The sequence below is a fragment of the Physella acuta genome, unplaced genomic scaffold, assembly GCF_028476545.2.
Source record: "Physella acuta isolate Inbredline_101_S28 unplaced genomic scaffold, ASM2847654v3 ptg000991l, whole genome shotgun sequence".
Taxonomy (NCBI): domain Eukaryota; kingdom Metazoa; phylum Mollusca; class Gastropoda; family Physidae; genus Physella; species Physella acuta.
Window position 1 is genome coordinate 164429 of NW_026732508.1, and position 22308 is coordinate 186736.

General features: G+C 37.5%; 2 protein-coding genes across 2 annotated transcripts; both read left to right on the plus strand.

Annotated features, from left to right (window-relative positions):
* Nucleotides 1-250: 250 nt before the first annotated feature.
* Nucleotides 251-2102, plus strand: LOC131954360 (uncharacterized). Its single transcript, XM_059317980.1, has 2 exons — nt 251-313; nt 1556-2102. The coding sequence occupies exon 2, from the start codon at nt 1595-1597 to the stop codon at nt 2093-2095; it is 501 nt and encodes a 166-aa protein (XP_059173963.1). The 5' UTR covers nt 251-313; nt 1556-1594; the 3' UTR covers nt 2096-2102.
* Nucleotides 2103-4223: 2121 nt separating this feature from the next.
* On the plus strand, nt 4224-22208 carry LOC131954359 (uncharacterized protein C17orf98). The gene is made up of 4 exons (XM_059317979.1): nt 4224-4402; nt 5883-6306; nt 16282-16384; nt 20122-22208. The coding sequence occupies exons 2-4, from the start codon at nt 5890-5892 to the stop codon at nt 20277-20279; spliced, it is 678 nt and encodes a 225-aa protein (XP_059173962.1). The 5' UTR covers nt 4224-4402; nt 5883-5889; the 3' UTR covers nt 20280-22208.
* Nucleotides 22209-22308: the final 100 nt, after the last annotated feature.

Consider the following 22308-nt stretch of genomic DNA (forward strand, 5'->3'; position numbering starts at 1 on the left):
GGGAAATTTAATTAATTCTTAAAAATTAATTAAGAATCCAATGAAGTAAAAGGTATTGTCACATTGCATTGTCATCGGATCTTGCCCCAAGCCCCCAGTTTGAAAGAAATTGGTAGAAGTGGTCGAAATTTCGCTTGCCAGTTTCAGTCTATGACGGACGAAGCAGTAAGCACGCCAGACAGGGAAAGCAATTTAAATAAAAGCTTGTTAAAAATTTCACTGTGGATGCAAATTTCAGCACTAGAAAGTTGTATTTGCACCATTTTGCACTAAAGTAGATCACTATTTTATTCCAAGCAACAACAGATGAAATGTAAGTGTTTACTAGTGAAGTTGGATTATAAAACTGTACTTAGCTCGTTCAGTTATTCAGCTTTAAATTAATTAAATTAAGTCCGTGTCCCTTTCAATATTTAAACTTTTATTTTATTATGTTTGTTTTAATTAAATAAAAAAATATTTAGTTGTGAGCTTACTTAAAAAACCGGAAGAAGATCAAAATGTGAAAAAAAATCTTATTTTCTCTCGCTTAGGCTTCCCGATTAAATATATGAAACAGTGGCGTAGGTAAGGGGGTAGGGGGGGGGGGTTTAACCCCCCCCCCCCCCATGGACACTTCTGTAAAAAAAATTGTACGGTCATAATACCGCTGTTACTTATTTAAATCTATTTTTGAATCAGTATATATGTAAAATTGTATATGTATGTTTAGAACAGTCATCTATAAACTGACGCTATGTTTACTCTGATTTGGTTATCCCCCCCCCCACCTCACCAACTAAAACGGGACAGGCTATTGTGTAGAGCGACATTAATGTCACACCTAGGTATAAGATAGGTAGGATAATTGACCTAAAGTGACCGGACAGTGGTGAAGAAGTTGACCCCCACCCACCCCCAACTGATCTGTTAGGTACATTTGGGGAACCGCGTAATGATGTACCAAAGTACCATGCTGCCAGAATCATAGCTTTTGAAACATAAAACTCTTTGAACATTGTTTTTGCAATTACCAGTAAAAAGGTGTGTGAGCAATACAGGGATCTAACCCATACCTTACCATTATGTTAAAAATGATCTTTAAAGAACACAAATAGCAGTAGCTAATTAAAAAATGTATGATCTTAACTGCAAGACTAATATTTTAGTTATGTTCCAAATGTTTTTCTTTTGTATTGAAAAGCATGGTTTTATACCAGATCTGATTTCTAAAACTTTCATTATGCTATAATACTTTATAATGACAGTATATTTTGATTTTAAACAACGATAATGACACCGTTCAATAAAAATGTTGAGACGATACTCAAATGCTTCGCTTTTACGAAAATTGTTAGTAATATATATGCTAGTAATATAATTATATATATATATATATATATATATATATATATATATATATATATATATATATATATATATATATGTATATATATATATATATATATATATATATATATATATATATATATGTATATATATATATATATATATATATATATACATTGTTTTCTATGTAGGGTGTGTATATAGTGTATTTCTTTTGTATCAGCAGCTGTCTCCCGTGTAAGACCAGACTTAAAACCTCTCTAAGATGGGCGCCAGAAACGTCCACGATCTGACGCTCTGGTGCGTGTATTTCGTCGCCTTCCTCCTCGTCTGCCTCTCCATCAGCATCGACGGCTGGTTCCGCTACCCCAGCCCCTTCGGCGCCTCCCTGGACGTGCTGAAGCGGAACCGAGGCAGCCTCCACACCATCATCTGGATCTTCCTCCTCCTGTCTCTCGTGCTCTCCGTCTTGTGCTTCGTCATCCAGGGCGTGGTCTTCTTCCTGGACTACACCGGGAAAACCGTGAAGGCGCAGAAGTACCTGCCGTTTGTGACGATGGGTCTTGCCATCACCGGAGGGATCCTGGCCGTCTTCGTGGGGATCTTGTTCCTCGTGGACGTGCACGCGCTGCAGAGCCTGAACCCCACGGTCGACACCCTGAGCCCCGGGTGTTCGTTGTTTCTCGTCATCTTCGGTGGTATCTTGTTGATGGTGTCCGCCTGTCTACACTTTCAAGTCAACAAACTGAACGCCGTAGGACCCTAGTTCGACTAAACTCAACTCTGTAGGACCCTAGTTCGACTAAACTCAACTCTGTAGGACCCTAGTTTAACTAAACTCAACTCTGTAGGACCCTAGTTTAACTAAACTCAACTCTGTAGGACCCTAGTTCAACTAAATTCACCTCTGTAGGATACTAGTTCAACCAAACTCAGCTCTGTAGGACCCTAGTTCAAACAAACGCAGCTCCGTAGGACCCTCGTTCAACAAATAAAATTACGTAGGACCTTAGTTCAACAAATATACATACGTTGGGCCCTAGTTCAAACAAACTCAACACCATAGGACTCCAGTTCAACAAACGTATCTCCATACGACCCCAGTTCAACCCAGTTCAACTTCATAGGAACGTAGTTTAACCTTACTCAACTCCATAAGACCCTAATTCTACTCCGTACGACTCTACTTCATCCAAGGTCAACTTCATAGGACCCTAGTTCAACAAACTTATCTCCTTAGTGCAAGTCCTTAGGACCCTAGTTCAACCAAACTTGACTTCATAGAAGCCTAATTCAAGCAAGTTCAACTCCTTAGGACTGTAGTACCAACCACACACCCAACACGGACTAGACTTCATTACTTACATATTCTCCAACAGAGTTTCAAACTTTCTGTTACCGAAACCCCGACCTAAACTATAACCCAAATACACTGCCCCTCACTAAAAATCTAGAGTTGACACTAATCTTGTTTTATCCATAACACTAACCTATCAACCATACAGGCAAAAAAACGACACAAATCCAATATAACATTACCCTATCAGCTATTATAGAAGTACCCACAACTGTGATGTATCCTCGTTAAAACATCTACATTTTTTGTGACTATAATTCATCATCATAATTATATACCTATCATTTTATTCATCTTTGGTTAAATCGCACATCTTTTATTAACTATAAAGATATTGTATACTAGAATATGTTGTTGCATAAACATGTGCAAATGTGTAAAAATGAATCAGAAATGTTACTGTTGTATGCAAGATAAGAACTATGTGTTTCATCGATAAGAACGATTAAGGTTTAAGCTTCTATCATTTGCACTATTTTAATAAACATCACAACAACAACAAAACAAGTGATGGCTTACTGCTTCATTTTCTGTTTATAATTTATTACATCGATAATTTTTGAACACTTAATTTAATCTTGTGATTTCTTTCAATTTAATTTAATTCTTTGCTGTTTTTTCTTTTGTTTTATGGAGTTATGGAGGTTTATTTGGGGTGGTTATTTTTATTTTATTTTTGTTGAGTAAAACGTCGTCATTTTGTGTGATGTGTAGCTAAATCACAAGCATTCTGATGTTTTGAGTAGGAACAATGAACAAAACAGACTGAGACAAAATCAGGCGCAATATTCAGTAGCTTTCCTAGGCGTCGCCCCCCCCCCCCTTCCCCCCCCCCCCCCCCCCCCCCCCCATACACATACAAACACTCAATATCTCCAACTCCTCATAATTTTTGCAACATTTTTTACCAGCACTCTACCATACACAACATTACATGACATTCCCATTTACTACCGCCTTTTTTGTACCCCCCCCCCCCCCCACACACACACTGACACACACGTACATAAACATACACACTAAACACAACGTTGGTATTTCAAAACTAATTTTTTTTGTTAAATATTAATGAGAATCACCATGCAATAAATTATTTTAAAATGATAAAACACCCCTACCCCTTCAATGTGCATAATATGTGAACACCCACATTGTTGGAAGGGTAACAAATTAATTAAATAAAAATACAATCAATATTCATCACTTTATACAGGTATACAACTCGTGTTTAACAAATACATTTTTGTACCCTGAATTACCTCCCTGGAAACTCTAAAAAAAAGCTGTAGGCCTATTTGATTAAGTGAACTATAAATTTTAAAAAATACAACTAATAGCTAGTTGTAAAGTGTATAAATTTACTTAAAGTACATAAATGTATTTATACACTTTACTTTGACTTAAAAAGTGTGTGTAGTATAAAATAACAGTGTAGAAATAAAATTTAGTTCAGCTTTAAAACACCCTCCTGAACCAGGCGAGATAACTCTAATGCCACGGCTTTCTTAGCAACAGTCCTACACGTCTCGTTCCGTGGCGTCTTTAGCAACCTATCGCGGCTAAGTGTGTAGCGATATGTGCTCGTTGACGACACGCGAAGTTTTGTTGTGAGAAAAGTTGTGCCGTCTGTCGGAGGGGGTGCTTCGGTTGATTTCAGTGCTGTTGTTAATTAAAAGTGTATTTTTTTCATTTACCGTAAGACTTTATGAAATACTGGTAGGTTTAATTTTTTTTTAATGAATGATTGTGGGTTTGTTATGTAATTATTAAATGCTAGGTACTTTTTCAAGATATAGGCCATATTACATATATTATATGATAAAAATATAAGTCAACTATATACATTACTTTACTATATGATCTATGCCTAGTGAATTTCTAATGTAGCCTATAGCGATATCTGTGTTTCTTTCGGACTTTTTTTCTCCAGGTGGGGGGGGGGGGGCGACTTGATATTTTTGCAAGAGGGGAGGGCGGACTAAATTTTCTGGGGGGGGGGGAGTCAGACACTGGTAAAAGTATATATTTACTATATAAATTCCATTTCGTTCGGTAGGCGGTAGACTTTCTTCACCCCCCCCCCCCCCCGCCCCCTGGAATAAACTCTGTTCCCTATATCCCTAGCTTAACACTACAACACTAGCAGCATATCCTAACCCAGTGCATTAAAGTATCAAAGTATTGTTGAGATTAGTGGGGCTGTTCTATGCGAAGTTTAGTGTATGGCTAATCTTTCTAACTCCCCTTTGCTTAACCTATAAAGTCAGAGTTTTTTTAACCAAAGCTGTCTACTTGCCAATATACCTGACAGGGATAAAAAAAAATGCATATGTGGTAATAGACTTGATAAGGTTTCTGCAGCATTTATAATGTGATAAGTCATGTCTGCTCTCCAACAAAACGAATGGATATAAACGTACAGGCTTCTACTTACTGTTGCATATTCTTTAATGCTTGACTTGGGTGGAGGGTAGGAATGGATATAAAGGGGGGGGGCACATTGTTGAAACGTATTGATGGTGGGAGTGGTTACAGATTGGGGGGGGGGGGGGGGGGGGGAAGTGAAATAAGGAAATGAGGAATTAGATGGAGAATGTGGTCAGCACTATGCACAAACCACCTTTACTTTCCCTAACGTGAGTTGTGTAACCTACACATCAGAGCTGGGTGAACTTAGAAAGATACACGAACTTGATTCCGGATTCGAACTCGAGACTTTCGGTTTGCATTCGTATGTTTACCATTTGACCATACCGTCCCTTCTGTGTGTGAATGTGCCTGTGTTAATGAATTTTATTATTCACACACACACGCACACACACACAGACACACACACATATATATATATATATATATATATATATATATATATATATATATATATATATATATATATATATATATATATATATATATATATATATATATGTTTATATATATATATATATATATATATATATATATATATATATATATATATATATATATATATATATATATATATATATATATATATATATATCTGTTATTCCTTTATATATATACACACACTCATATATATATATATATATATATATATATATATATATATATATATATATATATATATATATATATATATATATATATATATATATATATATATATATATATATATATATATATATATATACCTGTTATTCCTGAACTGTGATAGACAAGCCATGGCTGACCAGGATCAAAAAAAGAAAGACACTACACCCGCAGACCAGGAAGAAGACCAACAAAAAGAAGAAACTTCCAAAGAACCGAAAGACGAAGACGGCAAAAAACAAAACAAAAAATCTCAGAACTCGAAAAAAAGTCAAGACAAAAAGAAAAAATCCCAGTCGGCCGTGATCCGGGGTCGGGAAAACAAAATCTACCGCACCCCTGTGACCCCTGAACCCCCAGAACTGCTCCTGAAGGAGAAGTCCTTCGTGTTGGACTGTAAGGCGACCAGCAGCATCTCGCAGGACTACAGCCGGGTCAACCCCAAGCTGGGCCCCGTCATCCCGCCCTACAACTCGCAGAGGGACAAGCACGTGGGAAACTACTTCCGGTTTTACGGCATTAACAAAGTCCTTAACAAAACTGGCCAGGTAATTTTGTCATTGTTACAACTAAACTTTTTACTTTTTTCAAGTTAGAAATTCAACACCGTCTTAAATTTGCTATTCATTTTTGGTCCATTGATATATTAGGGGTCTGTCATAAAATCACGCAACCTACTTTTTTTTTACCTCTAATTCTTATCACATAATTTGACAGAAAATAGGCAGCCCCCACCCCCTCCACACATACGCACACATACACATCTAAAATGACGTCATAAAGCCACCCCAACCCTTCTCCCTAATCTTTTAGACAAACGTCTTATGAAACTGATGTTTATTCGTCAAGTTTGCTCTTAAACAAATCAAAACATGTGCTATGTCACAAAAGTCCTTATTTGATCCCCCTCTACCCACTACCAACCCCAACTCCACCCCCACCCCCCAAAGAATATCCACTTAGTAGCTTTCGTTTAGGAAAGTAAAATTAGTACTCGAAGGTCCTTTAAGACATAAATACTTAACAAAGTGGTTTAAAGACACTTGCTTCATCCTCCACTCTCTCTCTCCTCTTCTTCTCTATCTTTACTCCCCTCCCTCCCTCCCTCTCTCTCTCTCTCTCTCTCCCTCTTCCTCCCCCAACCCCCCTCTCCCTCGTCCTCTCTCGAATACATTCATTACCGACTTAAACAATGCTCATTATCCAGGATAACAATAACGAGCACTTTTAACATGCATGTCGCCGGCCGTTAGACCCGTGGCTTACAGCAAGGCCATTCCTCCCCCTCCCCCACCCAGTGCATGGCACCACCTGGTTTAGCCACGAGGGGCGGTGGCAACATTCTTTTCTTTCTCAACGGATTCTCTGTGTTCTGTTTTTCTTATTTTGTTTTTCCTGGGCATTTTTGTTCTGCTCTTCGCCCGCTTACATGCTTGTTGATATGATTGTGTGGTTTACCCAGACTAGGTGATAATTCACAACAATTTTTATATATATATATATATATATATATATATATATATATATATATATATATATATATATATATATATATATATATATATATATATATATATATATATATGTTCAACTAAATAGAAATGATATAGACAAAAGCATACTCAAAGTTCTCTAAAAACTAAGTTAGAAATGCAATCAATAAAAGGAAATAACTAAAAATTAATTCATCAGTGACGGATGGGATATCAATAATTATTTGCATTCATGACGCTGCAGTTATGTAATAGGTCTAATGGCAACTTTTAAAGAAATAAACAATGCTGAATATTGATTCTGATTGGGTTAGGGTTAGAGCTTAAATACTTTGGATTAAATGTGGATTAAATGGGAAATCTTTGATATATCTGAAATGAGTACACAGTGATATATATATATATATATATATATATATATATATATATATATATATATATATATATATATATATATATATATATATATAATGTACAAATGTCTGACTACTGTGAAAAAAAAAAGTCTATTTCTCATTGCCTATCCCTAAAACTCTGAACACAATAGATCAGATACCTGACAGGGAATAGATCGAACCTCAATCATGTGATCACAAACAATCAAATCATGTATGGGCTGTTCGATACAATGTTTAGCCGTGTATTCGGGCTAGTGACGCCATTGTTGTCGTCTGACAATTAAGTGACGTCATGGTATCGTCTGGTTCCCTGGCTGCTAGCGTGCAGTAGGATCAGGCATGAATAAACGTTTAAACATTTAAAACATTTTTTTTTTAATCGATCCGCGTACTTGCCGGCTTAGCTCGTATTTCAGTGCCGGCATAAGCGGTATTGTGGGACACCGCGGAGCTCTTAAAAACGCAATCAAAAGGCAATCTTTGCGGAGGCAGTGGGATAAAAGAAACTTGAGAAATAAGACTTTATAGAGAGCTGAGAAACAAGACTTTATAGAGACCTAAGAAACAAGACCTTATAGAAACCTAAGAAACAAGACCTTATAGAGACCTAAGAAACAAGACCTTATAGAGACCTAAGAAACCAGACCTTATAGAGACGTGAGAAATAAGACCTTATAGAGACTTAAGAAACAAGACTTTATAGAGACCTGAGAAACAAGACTTTATAGAGACCTAAGAAACAAGACTTTATAGAGACCTGAGAAACAAGACCTTAAAGAGAACTGAAAAACAAGCCCTTATAGAGAACTGAGAAACAAGACTTTATAGAGACCTAAGAAACAAGACCTTATAGAGACGTGAGAAACAAGACCTTTTAGAGACCTAAGAAACAAGACCTTATAGAGACGTGAGAAACAAGACTTTATAGAGACCTAAGAAACAAGACCTTATAGAGACCTGAGAAACAAGACTTTATAGAGACGTGAGAAACAAGACCTAATAGAGACCTGAGAAACAAGACCTTATAGAGCCCTAAGAAACAAGACTTTATAGAGACCTGAGAAACAAGACCTTAAAGAGAACTGAAAAACAAGCCCTTATAGAGAACTGAGAAACAAGACTTTATAGAGACCTAAGAAACAAGACCTTATAGAGACGTGAGAAACAAGACCTTTTAGAGACCTAAGAAACAAGACCTTATAGAGACGTGAGAAACAAGACTTTATAGAGACCTAAGAAACAAGACCTTATAGAGACCTGAGAAACAAGACTTTATAAAGACGTGAGAAACAAGACCTAATAGAGACCTGAGAAACAAGACCTTATAGAGACCTAAGAAACAAGACTTTATAGAGACCTAAGAAACAAGACTTTATAGAGACCTGAGAAACAAGCCCTTATAGAGAACTGAGAAACAAGACTTTATAGAGACCTGAGAAACAAGACCTTATAGAGACGTGAGAAACAAGACCTTTTAGAGACCTAAGAAACAAGACCTTATAGAGACGTGAGAAACAAGACTTTATAGAGACCTAAGAAACAAGACCTTATAGAGACCTGAGAAACAAGACTTTATAGAGACGTGAGAAACAAGACCTAATAGAGACCTGAGAAACAAGACCTTATAGAGACCTAAGAAACAAGACTTTATAGAGACCTAAGAAACAAGACTTTATAGAGACCTGAGAAACAAGACTTTATAGAGACCTGAGAAACAAGCCCTTATAGAGACGTGAGAAACAAGACCTAATAGAGACCTGAGAAACAAGCCCTTATAGAGACCTAAGAAACAAGACCTTATAGAGACCTAAGAAACAAGACCTTATAGAGACCTGAGAAACAAGACTTTATAGAGACGTAAGAAACAAGACCTAATAGAGACCTGAGAAACAAGACCTTATAGAGCCCTAAGAAACAAGACTTTATAGAGACCTGAGAAACAAGACCTTAAAGAGAACTGAAAAACAAGCCCTTATAGAGAACTGAGAAACAAGACTTTATAGAGACCTAAGAAACAAGACCTTATAGAGACGTGAGAAACAAGACCTTTTAGAGACCTAAGAAACAAGACCTTATAGAGACGTGAGAAACAAGACTTTATAGAGACCTAAGAAACAAGACCTTATAGAGACCTGAGAAACAAGACTTTATAAAGACGTGAGAAACAAGACCTAATAGAGACCTGAGAAACAAGACTTTATAGAGACCTAAGAAACAAGACTTTATAGAGACCTGAGAAACAAGCCCTTATAGAGAACTGAGAAACAAGACTTTATAGAGACCTGAGAAACAAGACCTTATAGAGACGTGAGAAACAAGACCTTTTAGAGACCTAAGAAACAAGACCTTATAGAGACGTGAGAAACAAGACTTTATAGAGACCTAAGAAACAAGACCTTATAGAGACCTGAGAAACAAGACTTTATAGAGACGTGAGAAACAAGACCTAATAGAGACCTGAGAAACAAGACCTTATAGAGACCTAAGAAACAAGACTTTATAGAGACCTAAGAAACAAGACTTTATAGAGACCTGAGAAACAAGACTTTATAGAGACCTGAGAAACAAGACTTTATAGAGACCTAAGAAACAAGACTTTACAGAGACCTAAGAAACAAGACTTTATAGAGACCTAAGAAACAAGACCTTATAGAGACGTGAGAAACAAGACCTTTTAGAGACCTAAGAAACAAGACCTTATAGAGACGTGAGAAACAAGACCTTATAGAGACCTAAGAAACAAGACTTTATAGAGACCTGAGAAACAAGACCTTATAAAGACCTGAGTAACAAGACCTTATACCCGAGACATCAAGCGAAATCAGGGACCTTAAGTATAACAGTTAAGATCTCTTATCAAAAGCTACAGACCCTAGACGTCTAGCCTAAGACTAATCTAGTGTCTCTATCTAATTGCCTCTACCCTAATACCTCTTGTCCAAGGTCTACAAGCAAAGACATCCTATCCAAGACATAGATCATATCTTTTACCCAAGATATTAAATCCAAGACCTAGCCCAATTTACTAATTTCCTTTGGGAAGGGAGGGGGTGGCTTTGACTTTTTTAAAAATATACTTGATACATCTTTATAAACTGTATATTTTTTCTATTTCGTCGCGGGGGAGGGGGGGGGGTCTGGAGCGTACAATACTGTCCTACTTTAACACCAACGCCCGACAAAACATTAGTATCCTACATTTAAGTCATACATGTCATTAAGCTCAGCAGATCACGAGCATGAAGATTTCCTACAGAACCTAACACGTCAGAAAAATACTTTTTTTTTACCTTGACGTCCAAGACAAACTCACTTTACAAAACAAAAATTTTATTTTTCTTACTTTTATTTTTCTTACTTTTATTTTTCTTACTTTTTTTAAAGCAACTCAAAACAATGATTACCCCCTCTCCACCAAACTCCAGCAGTCTAAAATCTAAGCCTTACATTTTCTTTAACTGCCTGAACTAGGACATAAAACAGGATCAATACATCGATTGTCTGAGTTCTGATATCATTTGTATATGCACATAGCCAGCCATATCTTTCATAACCCAGTGGCCTTTGTCCAACACCCTCATCACGTGACTCAGTCGTCGTATTGATTTGTCGAGTTCCAGACGTCTATACCCGACTTTCCCGCGCGCCAATAAACTGTTGAATAAAGACGTTCTATACACCTGGTCTCAGTATATTTACCTGTGACTAAACACTTTTCTTACCATGTTTTTCTTGCCGTGGAATCAGGTTGCATAATCCTTGGGTTACAAGTGGATTAAGTTTCTTTAGAAATTAATTCACTTTTCTTAATCCAGTGTAAAGCCGCTTATTAAAGTTAAAGGGTTTCTTTTTTAACTGTGGGAATTATATTGAGTTTTTTAATTGTTTTTTAAAACAACACCATTTGAAAGATTTCGTTTCATCGGCTAATATATTCAAAACTATGAAAATAAACGATTTTTTTTTTTTAAATATAGGATATTTTAAATAATGAATAAAGAAGACTTTTCAAGGTTGCATCTGCAATTAGGAGCAGGCCTCAATTAGGACTGTCCTCAATTTCTCTAATTTTTTAACTGACTTAATTAAATAATGAATATAAATACGAGTGGGTCAAAACTCTTGCAATGGAAGAACGGAATTCGCTGCTTTTCTGTAGAGCCCTATATGGCACATGTAGGAGAAAAATGGCAAGAGAAGTAGAGTTCGCCTGTTTCAGTGACATCGACATATGAACTGATAGTGGAATAAGCAATATGCCAGCCGCCGCGACGTAACGTGAGTCAGGTCCTCTTTAGCGCTGTAAGGATTCGATGACGTTCTATTGACAATACGCGGGATTCGAACTCAAGACTTTCGGGTTAGTAGTCATATTTTCCAACATTCGACCACGCCGTCCCATAGCAGATGTGTGAGGTAAAGAAAACGGTTTGAATTGCGAATTGTTTGTGTGTTGCTGTTTTAACCCAAAAAAATTGGTAGTTTTTAAACGCGTTAGTAGGGCATTAGCAGGTGTTTTAACGTCAAGGAGTAGCGTTTTCAAACTAGTAGGCGCAGACTAAATGTTGACACCTTCAAAAAATGTTTTTAAATATACAACATACAGATGTAAATATTTATATAACATGCAACTAATTGTTATTAAAGTCTGTTATATAATAGAACATTATTGAGTATAGACAGTGGTTCTAAACAGTGTTAAGATATATTTGTTACTTCCCATTTAGAAACCAGAAGACAAACCAAGGGACATTATCAAAAACTTTGTTACCAAAAGCTGTTAAAATAAAAAAGAATTCAAAGCATTTTATAACGTTATATGTTATTTTTCAAAATACATACATAAATTCTTTCAATTATTTTAAATTCAAAGTTTTTTTTTTAAATAAACGTTTAATTTTATAAAATACTTAACTTGTATACAGTAAACATTTAGTTTTCTTGATATTTATTTTCTTATTACTCTGTTCTTAACGCAATGTAATTTGATCAGCCACTCTCGTTCAATTTGGTAACTACTTTGTATCAGGAAATTTCACTCATCATACCCTCCCCGCCCCCCGCCCCTAAACCTCATGATCCCAATATCAAATTTCCCCTCAAAACTGCATCCCCTCGTCCCCATGACCCCCACCCCTGTGATGAAATACTATGTTTAATATTGAAAATGATGTATTATCCAAATACATCTCTAACAACATTAATGTAACTCCCACCCCTCAACCCCCATGTCCCCACTTTGTGTCGCATCATTTATCATTTGCCATTCATTTTCCTATTGCTGCTTTTTGTGTATTGTTTTATTTATAAGGCTTACAAACATTGTAAAGCCATCATTTGTTACTATATTACTATTATCATATATGTAAGGTACTTTGGTCCACAACGAACAAAATGACCCCAATGACCCGTTCTCCTTTTGTATTCATTTTATTATCACCACATTAACACTTACAGTTGTTTTGTCAACTTTACTAACTCTTTTATGTGAACACCAATTTTTTTACCTATAAAACTGAACTGTATCCCCAAACCTCGTGATAGCAACACGCCTACACACCCCTAACCTGTCGGTACTAAACATCCAAACAAACATAAACACCGACTTGAACATACCAACCTTTCACCCTCCCACTAAATCGCTCACACAGCAATCTGTTCGTCAAACCTTCCCCCCCCCCCCCCCCACCCACACACACTATAAATGGTAACACCTCAGCAGTCAGATAACACAGCACATAATTTGACGCTTGGCTTGCCTTTAAAACACACCCTCTCCACGCCTCGTCAGACACATCTACCCACTCCCCCCTCTCCCCCTCTATCCACTTACCCTCAGACATGAAAACCCCACTTTCCCTTTAGCTGTTCCAACGACCCCACCACCCACCCAACATCAATTTCGAATATCTATTCATCTACTTATTTAAAGTTCTAAATCTTGTTTCTTTCCCCTCATTTTTCACACAGCAACCTTTTGAAAACTCAATGCGACCAGTACATAAATAAACACTCTTTTAACTAGTCAACTTAATTTGTTTCCCTACATAGAAAATGCTCCACTGTCCCATTGACATTCTCTGAACAATATCCTTTCCACTCCCCACCTAGACTTCTGACACTTTTATTTGACCTTCACCCCTTTTATTGTCATCCTTGGTATTTTTTAGCGCAATTTCCATTCTGGAGAATTGCGTTTATTAACCCGTCATTTCTGGATGTATGAATGAATGGATGGATGGATGGATGGATGGATGTGTGTCCGCAGCTTTAAGTCGTATCTCCTCCTCAACGAAGCAATATCGATGACTAGTTCCAAAAGCAATTATGTTATGCAAGTTACGAGGATGAACATAGGCCATAAAAATTCCGGGTTTCTTTCATGGATTTCCCGGAAAAGCCAAAAAACCTCGAAAAAAAGCAGTTTTTGGCCCATATCTCGGCAACCAGACCACTTAGCGACTTGAAACATGTACCAATCGATTCCTGCCATAATTTAGAACAATATTGCCGAAGAAAGTTTTCAAAAATATCCTTTCGTTCGGTCACAATTTTTTTTTTTGAATTAATTAAAATTTGGACCGAATTAGTAGGCATTTTATGCAACCACACCACACGCGTCATCACGTTCAATAGCTGCGCCATCACGTTCAATGGCTGCGACGTCAAGTTCGGTAGCTGGGCGCGCAATGGTTTTTAGTCATGTTACTCTATTGTAAATAAAACATGTAAAATACTGAAAAAAAAAATTAATAAAAAACGTTTTAATAACTAACCAATGGTTTTACTAACCCTGCTCTTGATTTACGCTACGACAGAGCTATTTTTAGATAACACAAGGAAATTGCGCTAAAATTGTCACTAGACTTTTTTTAATTACTTGTTTTTATATCATATACATGACATCATGTAAATATTCATTATGTAGATGTTCAAAACCTTTCGTTTTCATTTGAAACTATGTAAAAAAAATGTGATGTTGATGTACTTGTTTTAATTGCAAATAAAAGTATTATTATTTTAAAAAAAAAAAAAAAAAAACTTCACTCTTCAACGTCATTTCGTCCACCTCAATTACTCGACCACGACACAACTTCACTCTTTTCGAAAACCAGAATGAACAATAATTCAAAGCAACCCACTTCAAACGATATCTCAACACAAGGATCCCCAACTCAACTATTCTCTCCAAGCTCCACTCCATCGAACAACTCTACTATCAACGACAATACACGAGACTCGCCCTTTCACCAACGCACCATACCTCATCGATTCAACTCTATCATCAACGCCACGACACTAAACTCATCCCTTCATCAACGGAACACCCCTCACTGATACTCTCGAACTACATTTACCAACCAAGAATCAACCACAACCTAATCAAGTTAGTTATACGCGCAAGAACAAAGGCCAAGAACTCCGAGAAGCGATCATGTATTGTCCTGTACTCTATATGTAAAGAAACCGGAAATGAAAAACAAGAAATCAGAAGAACATGGGAAAATTAAATCAAGAAACATGGAAAAATGGAACCAAGAAAACAGAAGGAAATTCAAGAAAATTACATTGTACATTTTTCACTTTATGCAATGCTATGTATTGTATCTGTTTTATCATGTTCATGCAACCTATCCACACAGCTAGCTCCTGGCTCTACATGAGTGAACTGTGTGGAAGGAAGACTATTAAACAAAACAAAACAAAAAAAAAACTCACATACTGTACAGACTGTAAACAAATGCTACAAAAAGCCCATTTATTCGTATGGTTCGATTATAAACCCCTTCGCTTTATTCCCGCTGTAATCTTTGTGGTTTTCGAAATGTTTTTGATGTAATTATATTTGTTTCATTATTGAAAATAGAAGTAATTTAAAAAACTAGGACTGACTATATACGAGAGAGAGAGAGAGTGAGAGAGAGACAGTATATACCACTAGACTGTATTTAACGAGTAATAAAGGGCCACAGCTCAGTTTATAACGTTAGTGACCACTACACAGTATATAACGTTACAGTCACCACTACAGAATATAGATAATATATAACATAACGATAGAGCGACCACTACACAGTATTGTGGCCTTAATGGTATTAATAATAACGGGCCGACCCGCACGCCGCTATTTAGTTTTAATCACAATTTTTTTAATGTGTTATAATCGATATTTTAACCATTGTATTTCTGCGTTATGATCGATATTTTAACCACTGTTGTCGTCTGTTGTTATGTCATCTGTTGTTATGATCAATATTTTAATCATTGTTTTCATGCGTTATGATCAATATTTTAATCATTGTTTTCATGCGTTATGATCAATATTTTAATCATTGTTTTCATGCGTTATGATCAATATTTTAATCATTGTTTTCATGCGTTATGATCGATATTTTAACCACTATTTTTATGTGTTATAATCGATATTGTAACCTCTGTTTTCATTTGTTGCTACGATCGATATTTTAACCATTGTATTTATGCGTTATGATCGATATTTTAACCACTATTTTTATGAGTTATAATCGATATTGTAACCTCTGCTTTCATTTGTTGTTATGATCAATATTTTAACCATTATACGTTTTGATAGATATTTTAATCATTGTTTTCTGTGATTCCCCGCTTGCAGATCGGCAAAAACGCCTCGTCTATCGAAGGCCCAGTCGTTGACCGGTTCCACGAGAGAGGGGCGGGCTACTCCTACCTGTCCCTCAGGAACGAGTTTGGTGCAGGTAAGGGAACTTGTTCTTGTGACCCGGGGGTCAATTTGAAGGGAGGGAACTCACGAGTGATAAACAGGTTACAGCCCGTATTGCCGAAAATTGAAATGTCGAAATTAATAGACAGCCCGTATTGCCGAAAATGGAAATGTCGAAATTAATAGACAGCCCGTATTGCCGAAAATTGAAATGTCGAAATTAATAGACAGCCCGTATTGCCGAAAATGGAAATGTCGAAATTAATAGACAGCCCGTATTGCCGAAAATGGAAATGTCGAAATTAATAGACAGCCAGTATTGCCGAAAATAGAAATGTCGAAATTAATAGACAGCCAGTATTGCCGAATTTTTTTTTAATCAATATTAGATAGGCCTATATTTTAAATATTTTATTTAATGTTAGAAACGTATACATAAATATTATTATTATATTACTTAATTTTAAAAATAAGTGTTTAAATTATTTAGGCAGTATGGGTCAGTTTAAAACTTCAGCGATTCTATTTCGGCAGTTTGGGCCTATCCACAAAGTCTTACTTTCATAGAAGACTGGGATGAAGTGTTTCTTTCAGAGTTTTTTTCTTCGGGATGCAGTTGAAACCTTCGAAGGAGGAAGCGGACAAAAAAAATTGTGTGTTTGGGGGGGGGGGGGGACACAAGTAACCCATATTATATAGATTTTCTATATAAATTCTAATTTAGTTCGGGGTGACCCCCTCCCTCCCCATAAAGAAATGTCTGAAATAAACTCTGCCGGGGTGGAAACGCACTTTTCGTACAAAATAAAGGTGCTTGTTTATACACTGCACAAAAGTGCGTGTGTACTTGTGTAGTGAAAGAAGGACAATTAATTAATTAACATTAATTAACTTTCTTCCCCTACCGTCCTTGTAAAGTCGCAGTCGTCAGCTACTAGGGTCAAGTCTAAATTAATTAAAACGATTAAGAAGGTCAAAGGTGAATACATGAATAAACACAGAAAACGTTACCACGACACGAAGATTTTAACAGTGGGATCTGTTGACCGTTTTAGTCAACAATGTTGCCAGACATACACGGCAGGGGCGTAGCGAGGGGGGGGGGGGGGCGGGGGGTGCGGACCGCACCGGGTGACACCATTTAGGGGGGTGACACCAAGGCAAAAAATAGCAAAATATATAGAGAAAAACTCGAGGGGGGGGGGGGGTGCAAATCGAAAGTTTGAGGGGGGGAGGGGTGCAAATCGAAAGTTTGAGGGAGGCTGCAAATCAAAAGTTTGAAAGTTTGTCCCTGGGAAGGGTCTCTATGCCTCTGGGGGGGGGGGGGGGGGTGACACAATTAAGTGCCGCACCGGGTGACACCCGACCTCGCTACGCCACTGATATGTTACGGTCAAAGCCCGAAGTCGGCCAATGCTAGGATTGGCCGGCCAATCCGCGCATTGGCCAATATCGCCTCCCATAGGTCGGTCAAAGTCCGAAACTTTGCTTGATTTCGGCCTTTGGCCGGCCAATCCGCAGACTGGCCATGGTGGACCAGCCAATGTCTTAATTAGAAGATCATCTGGTTAGGGACGACCGGCCAAAGTCCGGATTAGAAGATCATGAGCAGATTTTGTTTTTTTTTAATGCCGTAAGGATCATGAAATTAAGTCTTTATTGATTATTAATTAAAGTAAATGACAGAAATATTCTTTTTTTTTATTGTACTATAGTCTCAATCTATCAATATTATCATTTGTTACAACAAGTTGAACTTTTATGGCATTTAGAATTACATAGTAGTTTGTTATTTTTACACTTGAAGCGATTTGTTGTGCACTTAGTTGTGCAATTGCAGCGAGTGTAGCCTTGGCCCCCAGTCAATGATTGTGAAGATGCGATGATTCGTAGAGATTTTTCCTCAGTGCCAACTGACGACTTTAAGAGCAGTTTTTCGTGAAGAATTGAAATCTCACTTCTAGAATATATTTGTTTTAGAACACCATGTTCCGTTTCTAGCTTGTAGAAAGCGATGTCGACGCTCATGACAACTGCAATCACGCTTCGGGGATCACCGTGACCTCTGTTAACATCGGGAAAACGGATGCGTACATTGTCACCCACTTCACCATCTTTAAATTTTGTATTTGATGTTTTAAGCATCTTAGCACCTTGAGTTAGCAAGCCAGTATGAGCTGCTGATCTGTGTTCCATGATGTCTTGTTTGTTGTGACACAATCTGCAGGTAATGTTCCCTCCGTACCCTTCGTCTGCTTCATTGGGTATTCCACAAATAGCATGGACATCGTTGCCACAGGATCCACAAGAATGAGCTGCACTACAATATTTTTCACAAACTATATAGAATCTGTTGGCCACATTATTGTCACGCAACTGGTCTGGGCGTTCCGCCACGGCAGTAGATGTGTTAGCTGAGGATGTCGTTGCATTTATGGCAACCTCCATTTCTTGTTCAATGTTTTCAAGATCTTCCTCAGTAACTATTTTATCGAGAGCCCATATATGGAAACTAACATGGATTTACATTTTTTTCTTTTGACAGCCATCTGCTATGTCTGTCTCATGGTCTGACGGCCCTGTTGATCCATGTCGCCTTGCATATAGAATGCTATACAAACAAGAGCTAAACAATACGTTACTCTCAATGAAAACACACCCAGAATAATGAAAATGTGATCACAACTTAGTCTAGATAGAACATTGGCCAGGACACCCCGGCCAGTGTGCGCATTGGCCGGCCAATGTACAAAATACGCTGTCAAGTTTAAGCGCTTCGGACTTTGGCCAGTACGTCCCGGCCAGTGCGCGCATTGGCCGGCCAATGTACGAAATACGATCTTAGTGCTAAGTTCTTCGGACTTTGGCCAAGAGAGCCGGTCAATCCGCGGATTGGCCGGCCAATCCGCGCTTTGGCCGCACTTCGGGCTTTGACCGTAACATAACGCCACTGATACACGGCACGGCCATACGACTAGGTCTAGTTGGATAAAGGACGATCGCAAATAATATTTTAACAACATGGATGACGCTTCACAATTTTACCCCCCCCCCCACACACACACACCAACTATTTCTACTCACACGTGCTGCGTCATCATGTCATCACGTCCCACTAAAATGAAGTCATAAAGCTGTGCACCCAACTGTTTAAAACAAAAATAAATTTTTCAGAATATCTACTTTTTGTCAAGTAAAATATTTACTTTTTAGAAATATGTACCAAGTACACTTCGTTTCTCACCCCACCCTTACACCCCACACCATCTACCCCCAGCCCCCACCCCCTCTCCCCTCCCCGCGAAGAATATCGACAGAAATATCTGACTCCTTTCCTACTTCCCCTCACTAACCCCAGGTGTCATGCGTTATTTATAGACGGATCCAGCTACTTTGTTTTAAAATATGAATCCGTTGGCTTGAGAAATATATAACGGTGGTAATTGTGAAAGTAGATGACTTTGAAATGATGCTTTATTTGTTGCGTTGGCGATTGACTTTGAAACGATGATTTATTTGCTGTGTTGGTGGATGACCTTGAAAGGATGATTTATTTATTGTGCTGGTGGATGACTTTAAATGGATGATTTATTTTATCGGCGGGTGACCTTGAAAGAATGATTTATCTGTTGTGTTGGCGATTGACTGAATTGATTTATTTGCTGTGTTGGTGGATGACCTTGAAAAGATGATTTATTTATTGTGTTTGGAAACTGACTTTGCAAGGTTGCACGTGACACACAGCCTCCAACTTTCTTGTTCTCTCAACAGGTCACTCGCAAGAAACAGTGGACGGCCACGCCCAGTTTATGCAGGACATCCGGTGTGTTTCCGGCTACAACGGAAAGTACGGATTCCGGCGGAACACCCCCTGGTTGAGGCAAAAACCGACGCCATTCGAGCCAGCCATCATCTATCCAACCTTCTAAATGTTTCCATACATATAGCCAACACACTAAATGTTTCCCTACATATAGCCAACACACTAAATGTTTCCCTACATATAGCCAACACACTAAATGTTTCCAAACATATAGCCAACACACTAAATGTTTCCAAACATATAGCCAACACACTAAATGTTTCCCTACATATAGCCAACACACTAAATGTTTCCATACATATAGCCAACACACTAAATGTTTCCAAACATGTATCCAACACACTAAATGTTTCAATTCTTAAACCCCGACTGACTCACTAATTAAATGTTAAAATTTTACCAACAAAATCTATAATTTATGTAACCAACTTAATGTTTGACATACTTTACACCCATCTCGCCAAGTCATTGTTTGAAATGTGACCTACAAATCCCAATCTAAGTGTTAAGTGTGTGACATAGTAAGCCGAATCTGAACCACTACATGTTAAAAAAAAATACCTACTAAAAGACATCTGGAATTTTCAATGTTTAGAATAGTCTCATTCCCCATCTAAATTTGACTCAGATACCACCTGGTTATAGATTAAATAGAAACGGCCTACATAAATCCCTTTTTGTTTCTATTTTTTGTTATGTATTTATTTATTGAACATGTTTTGGGAAATTAATCAACCTATATTAATTTTTGTATATTTTGTTTTTCAATGCTGGGGTCTATAATTAAGTAATTTCGAATGCATGAGATACCTGTAGTTTCGTCATTAAATCACGTGACGCCCGCATGGGGCTTGCACCCCCTACCCGTACAGACGCCATTTAGCTTGTGACAAAAGTTTTTTGTTCCCAATCAATGAATGTTATACTGTATTAGGCGGCTTCAATAAATCATGTCAGGTGGTGGTGTCATTTATGCTGGCAGTGTCATGTCAGCATGACACACTCAGCCCTCCATCTGTCATGTCACAGTGTCACTACGTCACATGACACAGTGACGCTATATGTCAATACTTGTGATTTATATGTCAAAGCACTATAACTGTCAATACTTACAAGGTTTTATGACGTGTTGATACAGCATTAATTGTAGACGATGTACGCAGGCCTATGTTATTTTGCTTGTTTAAGTTGTTAGAGTGTGTGTGGTTGGTTTTTTTGTTGCTGTTGTTGTTGTTTGTTTTTGTTTGTTTTGTTTTGTTTGTTGTTTTGTTTGGGGAGGGGGGTGTTTATTTTGTTTAAGAATTGTTAAAGGTGACAAATATAACCAGTCATGTGGCGGCGTGGCTGGGTAGTAGCGCGCTCGACTGCTAGCCAAAAAGTTTCGAGTTCGGATCTAGGTCCGCAAGTGAGTCTGTAGGATCACCAAGGGTATCTCACTCACGTTAGCGGAAGTGAAGGCGGCTAGGGAAAGCTCTAGCTCCTTAGCCTTATGTATCGATAGATCTGAAAGGGGAAATTGTATCTCTCTAGCCGGGTGTCAAAATCTGCTATAGTCCTGTTGTCACGTTTCTTTACTCCTTCCACATGTTCCCCCCCCCCCCCCACACCCATTCCCCACCCAACTCCCTTTACCCCACACTTAACATTATTTAGAAAACCGCCACAAATTGTCTTGTTAGTTGTTTTTTTTTTAACTTTATTACGTAAAATACATGTTATTTCCTGCTCAGTATTCACCTACCCATACCATGTGATATATAAGTATTTCCTATGAGCCCGTATTGCTGGTACCCCAGTTGCTATACCGCTGTATACTTAAAAACATATTTGGTGGGGAGGGACACATTTTTTTTAAAATTATTTCTCGCCCTCCTCCATGGCCCTTGGTCGCCAGTAACACGTTCACTTTAAGTGTACCAGCTACCGTTACAGTATTGACGATATTCTATGTAAAAACTTTGTTGTATTTTCCATTTTATTTCACTATGTATAACACGTACATGCACTGCTTTTTTTGTCGAAATAAATATTTTTTTCCTTATAATTTTGTTGTTTAATTCCAACAGTTTTTTTTTCTATTTATTTATTTTTCTTTTAAATTCTAATATTTTTTTAATGTTTAACAAATGAAATAT

What these genes read in the sequence shown, in the direction of transcription:
- LOC131954360 (XM_059317980.1), top strand. Translation starts at nt 1,595, where the DNA reads ATGGGCGCCAGAAACGTCCACGATCTGACGCTCTGGTGCGTGTATTTC.
- LOC131954359 (XM_059317979.1), top strand. Translation starts at nt 5,890, where the DNA reads ATGGCTGACCAGGATCAAAAAAAGAAAGACACTACACCCGCAGACCAG. An exon ending in TCCTTAACAAAACTGGCCAG is followed by an intron (nt 6,307 to 16,281) that starts GTAATTTTGTCA and finishes CCCCGCTTGCAG; the next exon opens with ATCGGCAAAAACGCCTCGTC. An exon ending in CAGGAACGAGTTTGGTGCAG is followed by an intron (nt 16,385 to 20,121) that starts GTAAGGGAACTT and finishes TTCTCTCAACAG; the next exon opens with GTCACTCGCAAGAAACAGTG.